Genomic DNA, 7795 nt, shown 5'->3' on the forward strand with positions numbered 1-7795 from the left:
TAAACCTCTTCAACATCCAATATATGCTTGGAATCACTGGACTACTAAAAGCATTTTGAAATTCACTGATTGAATTCCGATTATTATTTACAGAGTAAAGTTTGAAAGGTTTCAAAAAACAAAAAAGCCTGACACAGGTAAATAATATTTCTGCACCATTTTGTTAAGAACATTTTTTACAGTTCCTTACAAGGTAAACTGGAATTAGATGGCCACCTAATATCTATCTGTTTTGAGCATAAAAGAAATAACATTTGAAAAAAAAACTATCTTTGCTTGGATGTGTGTGTTGGGGAAGGGAATTTGAGTGGGCGAATTTGTAGACAAACTGTCTTTGTTACTTTGAAGTGTAACATTACAAGTGGTTTAACTTTTTTGTAATGAATCACGAATGGCAAAGTACTTTCTAGGAACAAAATAACTTAAAAGCTGACAATGGTATATTTTGCCACAAATTATCAAAGGTTTTTTGCATGGCTGGAGGATTATGCTTCATTTTTAAAATTTCTCAAATATAAGACCTTAGGACTTTAGAGAAATAATGCATACAATTCTTAGGTTTGTGTACCCCAAAGGAAACCTGTTTTTTTATTTTTATTTTATTGTTTCCACCTCATTTTCGAACTTTGTTAAACAAGTTTTCAGAGCAAAGACTGGGAAAGGACAAAAATAATTTTCAGGAAACAGCCTTTAGCAGGTATCGCCCCATACAACAGCGTTAATAAATAATTCTGTAATTACTTAGAAAGAAACAAGAACTGTATGAGCTCACCCTTACCTGCGCTAAGGCCAAGAACTGAAAAGCGTGATTCAAAATCTTCAGAAAAGGAAGTCCCTATTCACAAACCCAAAGGTACGGACTCGCCCACTTCCCCCGCCGCCGGGAAGATCGGTTGCTATGGGAACCCGCAGTAACCCTTCAAAGCCAGTACAGTCTGGGCCAGGAGGGTCCTCCCAGAGGCTAGGGGGATAGTTGAAACAGGGGAGCGGGAGAAGGGTGAAGAGAGGGGGGTTGAGAGCGGGTTGAAAGAAGAAACCCCCTGGCTGAGGCAGGGGTCAGAGGAAGTGGGTTTAGTAACCCCAACAGAAATTCAAAACACCAGTTAGAAGAATGTCTGAACGCTGGAGTCATATAATAAATAGTTCAACTGAAGTTTGAACCAGTAGAGACACTTCCCTTCGTCCCCAGTGGGAGACAAACCACCCTTTGTGAATTCCTGTCTATGGAAAATGAAGCTATGGAGTTTCACCTCATCAATTACAAACTGAACGATACTTTGTAAAACTAAAAGTTTGACTTTCATATATTAAACCAGTGGTCCCCAAACTCTACTGCACACTTCGGTCTGTTTAAAATATACGTTGAGTTTTAATTAATCTGGGATGTGATTAGAGCATAGAGTTTTAAAACTCCCCTAAGATTCTCTTGTGCAATTTTAGCAACTACTGTATCACACGATTTGGCGAGGTGGCGGAGAATATTTAAAAAAAGAAAAGAAAAAGATAGCACAATTGTCTCTCTGTCTTTTTAAGGCTAATAATAGAATTAGCTAGCTTTTTCCAAGCACACACAGGACAATAGGTTGCTTCATAAATAGCAATCCCCAGAATACCCTAACAATACTTCCTTTGAGATAAAAAGACCGGGCAGTATAAGTCCTTTCTTCCCAAGAGAGCAAACATCCTTCTTACCCAAAACACCGAACTTAAACATCTATTTTAACAATGAATGGGCCATGAATGCCGCTGAGAACCTAGCGGACGAGCTCCAAGACCAGAAGGAAACTCAGTCTCCAGGAGCCCACCATCATTCGCCGGGGTGCTGCGCCGACCACGGCTGAGCACGGCTGGGATGTCGGTCCCTGGAGCCCCCTCGATAAAGTTACTTGTGGGAAGTTTGCTCCTGTTTCCAACCGTGCGCCTCCCGGGGCGAGGGGCGCGGCCCCCGCCACCTGCTCCGCACCGAGGCTCCTCCGCCATCTCCGGGGGTCTCGCGTCCCGCGGGCGCCGGTGCGGCTGCCTCGAGCCCGGGGGCGCTCGCCTCTTCCCTCCCCGGGGTCCCCTGGCTGCAGCTGGCCAGGCCCATTGGGCTGGGCGCCGGGACCCCCGTGCGGGCCCCGCACCGTCCAGCCTGGAGCCCTCGGGAAGCCTGCCCAAGCGGCCGGCGCTTCTCAAGCCTGGGCGGGGGTGCGAGGAGCCCCCGCGTCCGCAGGTCCGCGCCGGCCCGCGGCCCTGTCCCGGCCCAGCTGTGCTCGGCCCCTCCAGCCCGCGGCCGGGAGCGCGCCCCTGGCCAGGCGGTCCGGCGCTGCGCACGCGCGAAGGCACCCGCCAGCTCCCTCGCGGCGCCCTCACTCACCGCCCGCACTGCTCGTCGCCTTGGGCGCCGCCGCCGCCTGAGCTGCTCGCTGCTCGCCACCCCGACCAGGTGCCCACTCCTGAGACCCCGGCCCGGGCACTCGGGGATCTAGCGCCCGGCGGGCTCGGCGGGAACCCGCACGCAGGGCACGCTCCGCGGGGCCGCGCGAGCGCGCCAGGGCGCGGGGAGAGGGCGGGGCCAAGCGGGCAGCGCGCCCGGAGGAGGCCGTGGAGATGGGGCATGCGCACTGCCTGTCCCTTCTAGGGTCCATTTGCGGAGTGGGCGATCACCCTGAACCAGTGGAACGGAGGACAGTGGAAGAGGGCCAGGAGCGTCCCTCACTGAGAGGCAAGTTAGCCCTTGTCCCGCCAACTGAAGTGCTTTAATCTGGTTCATTCATCAATTAATGTGTTAAATATTTATTGAGCACCTACTTTGGCAGAGCCTCTGTGCAAGATACAGGGTATCCTACACTAATGGAGAACCCAATTACATTTGGGTTTGGGATTTCAGTTCCAGAATTGATCCCAGCCCTGTCTTTGAACAGATAAGGAGAGTGCATAGAGATCACCCAGTACCTAAAAGTGCAAACTTTAAATACACCCTAAGGAAAGGGGCATTGCTGCTGGCTGGGGTGGAAAGAAAAACTGAGAAGCCTGGTCTTCTAAGAGCTAGAAGATGAGTTCACCTGGCGAGAAAGGTGAATACAAAGGCATAAGTGGCAAAAAACATAAAATGATATGTAAGCTCATGAACCCTACTGGAGACAAATTTAATGAGTGTTTGTTCATAGTGAAGGGTAAAAACGATAGCTGGAGGGGTAGGTGAAGCTCATCTGGAAGTGATTTTTAATGCTTAACCTCAAATTTTTAGCTTTTTTTCAATGGGTAATCGAGAAATACTAAAGTTGGGTGGAGAGGGGCAGGTGGTAGAATTTAGGAATATAAAGACTAGAGACATGAGATGTTGTGTATACTCTGGGCAAGAAATAGTAGGGTCCTCAATTCAAGTGTTGGCACCAGGAGTGGAAAGCATGGAAACATTTTTAGTGATTGTGAAGGACAGGAGAATTCCTTAGCTTTATGACAGACACCTATTTCATTAGATTAGATCATAATCCTTGGTAAATACTTATTAGTGGATACATTGGACCTCTAAAATATGCAACTATAGTCACTAAGTGATTCTTTTACATGAATTTGGCCCTCAACTGTTAAGTTGAGAGGCATTGTATATAGTAAGAGACACATGGGCTTTTGAAAACAGAAACCCCTTTTATAAAGTCCTGATGCTCCAAAACAAACTGTTTGATATTGTGCAAATTACGTAATATCTCTGAACCTTACTGTGTTCATCTGTAACATGGAATCATAATATATACCTTGTTGATGATTAATTTTGTGTGTCAGTTTGGCCAGCCACAGTACTCCGATATTTGATGAAACATTCTAGATGTTACTGTGAAGATAGTTACTGAGATTAACATTTGAATCAGTGGACTTTGGGTGAAGCAGATTGCCCTCCAGAATGAGGGTGGGCTTCATCCAGTCAGTTGAAGGCCCTAAGAGCAAAAGACTGACCTACTGTGAGTAAAAAGTGATTCTGCTAACAGACTGCCTTTAGACTTGAACTGCTACTCTTTCCTGGGTCTCCAGCCTGCCTGCCCACCCTGCAGATTTTGGACTTGACAGCCTCCCTAGTCACGAGTCAATTCCTTAAAATAAGTGTCTCTCTATATATACAGATGGATGATGGTTGGATGAGTGGATGGATGGATAGATAGATAGATAGATAGATAGATAGATAGATTGATAGTATGTTGGTTCTGTTTCCCTGGGGAACCCTGACTAATATACCTTGCAAGGTTATAAATATTATATAATTTAATTATCATCTGAATCTGAAAAATGAGGATTATAATCTTAACCTGTCAGGTTATGAAAAATTAAAGTGGGTAAACCATCCAGCACATAGTAGGGTATGAATAAATGGCAACTACTATTATGTATGAATGAATACCCGAGGTGAAAACAAAAGAGGAGAGAAAGGGGATATTGGCACTGTGAAAGCATTTTCTCAGTTCACTGGGTAATGATATTAAATTTAAGAAAACAGATTTAAGAGATAACAGAAAATTGTGGTCTCCCTAGCTCTGACATGCTAAAAAGATGATATATGAATATTTTAATGATTTGCAAATAAATGCCAAATAAGCCATTAAATAAAGACAGACTCTAGCTGTACTCTTAAAACACACACCAAACGTGCAAAACAAAGATATGTATTCACATCTGAACATTTTTATTCCAATTTAAGTGCCAATTCAATTCACTCTAGTTGCTACTAGGAAGGAAAAAAAACCTAAGAAGAGCTTACCTTTGAAATAATTCCCACTCTCAGAGTAGGTGCATGATATAGCACTCAATCAATGTGTTTATTGAATTCCTTCTGGGGCATGCCTATAGCTATTGGGAGCATGTAAAAATGGGTAAAATATTCCATTTAATCTACAAATATTGCCATTTATTATATCCTAGGCAACATCCGTGCCCTCAAGGAATTGATCAAATCACCTAGAAAAAAAAATGACTAACCATAACTATAAGGCAGAATGTGGCAAGTACCTTAGGAGGAACATAAACGATTGAACCAACTGTACCTTGTTAAGGAAGTTGATGCTGGGGGCTCACTCTCCTAACCCCACTGCCTTCGTGGCCCCCAGCTTTGCACAGTTTGGTGTAGTGCAAGACAGTGGGGCTGAGCGGCATGTTTTGAAAATGTGGATAAATGTCAACGAAAGTAACATTTTAATTCCACTGACCGACTTGCTGCAAAGTTCACAGGATACAGTAAGAGACGGGCAGGAGAGGCATTTAGAACCATTTGGAAGTAAAACCTCCTTTTTTTTGTTTTCCCTTTCTGTATTGTCCTGGTTGTGTTTTCCTTTAAACGAAATTTTAATTTTAGAGTTAAAAACAAACAAACAAAAACATAAATATCCCTGACCTAACAGAGATTTATGAGGAAAATACATAAAAACTAACATGAAAATAAAAGGTGGGGTTTGGGTTTGTAAAAGGACAAGGAATGATTGCGTGGGGCAAAGATGACCATCATGTTTGTACTGTAACCAGTGGTGTCATAACGTGACCGTCTTCCTTTTGGCTGAGAATGAAATATTGCACCATGGGTGAGAGTACAACTCCACGTTTGACAGAAGCAAGTGATCTGGGGAAAACACCCTGCATTTCAGTAATCCTTAAATAATCAGGATGTTATTTTATTAGGAGAATTTGTGAAGATATTCATTTCTGGAGCTTTACCACCATGAATGGGAAATAAATTAACCTGGGTTTAAAAGAAACTCTATACTAGAAAAGGAAGAGTTTTAATAAAATCAATTAACATCCAGCCATGGATGTTAATTATCATCTGATGAATAATAATAATGATAATAGGAGATATGAAATAAGTTAAAATACATCCTAGGTTAGATTATGTTTTTAAAAAATTACAAATCTTGGAATTGTGCCTTATCAACTTAATCAATGTGCTAGCATTAAATGGTTTAAAATTAGACTTACAACACAGTTAGCTCTGCACTATTCATAAGCAGCACTCTCCATGATCTTTTTTATTAATGCTATTCAAAATAATTCAACCTTGTCGGTATCACAAATAGAATGTTGCCCACTCAGTAAAGAGAATGGCAATATAAGTGTTTCTCACTACAAGAATATTTGATCATGAAAAATGCAAATTTAATAACATGGTTAGCGGGCACAATATTGGTTATTCTTTACTGATTCTACCTCCCTCCTCTCTTCAATATTTTATCCCACTGACAAAATGTGATTGACACATCTTTTCAATAAGCTGACTTTTGCACATTTTAGTTATACCTGTATTTTTGAATCCTAAATGAACTTTATATCATTATGAAACTTAAAATAGTAAATAGAGTATAATCATAAAAAATAAATGCATATAAATTATTTTGCATAAGCAATGACAAAAACAGTGCAACAAACCCAATATTTGGTTACAGAGGTTTTTTTCTTTTAAAATGAACCACCTATAACACACTATATCCAGTTTTCCAGAATGCAAACAACATGCTTCATTAAGCAAGGTTTTGTAAAGTCACACAAATATTAAAATAATTATTTCCATACCTTATATTCTAGTTCAGTGGGACAGTTTAGGTCAGTGCTATCTAATAGAAAGAAATGTTAGCCGCAAAAGCAAAAGAACATATATAATTTTAAATTTTCTAGCAGTCACATATTAAAAAGTAAAACAAAACAGGTGAAATTGACTTTAAGTGTATTTTATTTAATCCGAATACCCAAAATATTATCATTTCAACATGTAATAAATATTTTAAAATTCACGACATATTTTACATTTGTTTTAATACTACATCTTTGAAATCTGGTGTGTATTTTTAATTTACAACTCATCTCAATTTGGACTAGCCAAATTTCAAATACAATTAGTGCCACATGTGACTATGGCTATCATATTGGACAGCACAGATCTAGGACTGGGTCATTGGTTCTCAGACTTGGCTGCGCATTGGAATCACCTGAAAAACTTGAAAAAATCTTGATGCTTGGGTCCTGGTCTCATGATTCTTGTGTATTTACTCCAAGGTGTCACTTGGGCATTGGGATACTAATGAGATTCCAAAGTTGTGGTTAATCTGGCCATGAGTTCAAATGTTACATGAACAATTCTAGGTGAGGATTTAATCTTGGTATGTGGTGAGAACTGTTGAATAGTGGCATTTCTGTATATGTTCTTTGGATTTTTTACTTTACATTTGTTTAGCAAATCTCGTAATAGAGAAACCACCTCTAACAATGGAACCTTTCCAAGATGCATACATTTATTTGATATGTTTAACTCTTGTGTTCAGTATCCTATTGCAAGTATAAGACCTGACCCACATTCATGACAACTATTTCCCATCTTGTATACCACTCCAGTGATTATTGGTTATCTGTACCTAATTTATTGGTTATATATAATATTGCTCAATAACAAACCACTCTAAGATTTAATGGCTTTAAAATAACAACCATTATTACCTCCATCAAGTCTACGGGTCTGCTGTGCAGTTCTGCTTCTGGGCCAGACGTGGCTAACCTTGCCTGCTCTCGCAAGCATCCACCACTTAGCTGGTGGGGTGCCTGCAGGCTGGTTGGTCTAGGATTATCTCAACTGGAACAATGTAACTCTGCTCCTTGTGGTCTCTTAACCTCTAGCAGACTAGCTAAGCTAAGGTTTGTTCTCAGAGCAGCAGTGGCATTCCAGAAATTGTGTAAAAATGCAAAAGCACATTTTCAAGCCTTTGAATACATTAAGTTGACATTTTCATTGGCCAAAGCAAGCCACATAGGTGAGCCCAGAGTGGGTACAGAAGGGCACTGCCAA

General features: G+C 41.4%; 2 protein-coding genes across 3 annotated transcripts in view; one reads left to right on the top strand and one right to left on the bottom strand.

The window, feature by feature from the left end:
• BTBD3 (BTB domain containing 3) overlaps nt 1-2526 on the bottom strand; it is a 33029-nt gene extending 30503 nt beyond the window's left edge. The window contains exon 1 of one of the 2 annotated variants that reach the window (XM_019635255.1): nt 2357-2526. The gene's annotated coding sequence lies outside the window, so the exon portion shown is untranslated. The remainder of the gene's footprint in view (nt 1-2356) is intronic. The other variant, XM_019635258.1, reaches the window with a different exon arrangement.
• On the top strand, nt 1853-2620 carry LOC109378973 (proline-rich protein HaeIII subfamily 1-like). Its single transcript, XM_019635241.1, has one exon. It carries the CDS (start codon nt 1853-1855, stop codon nt 2618-2620), a length of 768 nt encoding a protein of 255 aa, XP_019490786.1.
• The last annotated feature ends 5175 nt before the right edge of the window (nt 2621-7795 follow it).

The sequence above is a fragment of the Hipposideros armiger genome, unplaced genomic scaffold (assembly GCF_001890085.2).
Source record: "Hipposideros armiger isolate ML-2016 unplaced genomic scaffold, ASM189008v1 scaffold_20, whole genome shotgun sequence".
Taxonomy (NCBI): Eukaryota; Metazoa; Chordata; class Mammalia; order Chiroptera; family Hipposideridae; genus Hipposideros; species Hipposideros armiger.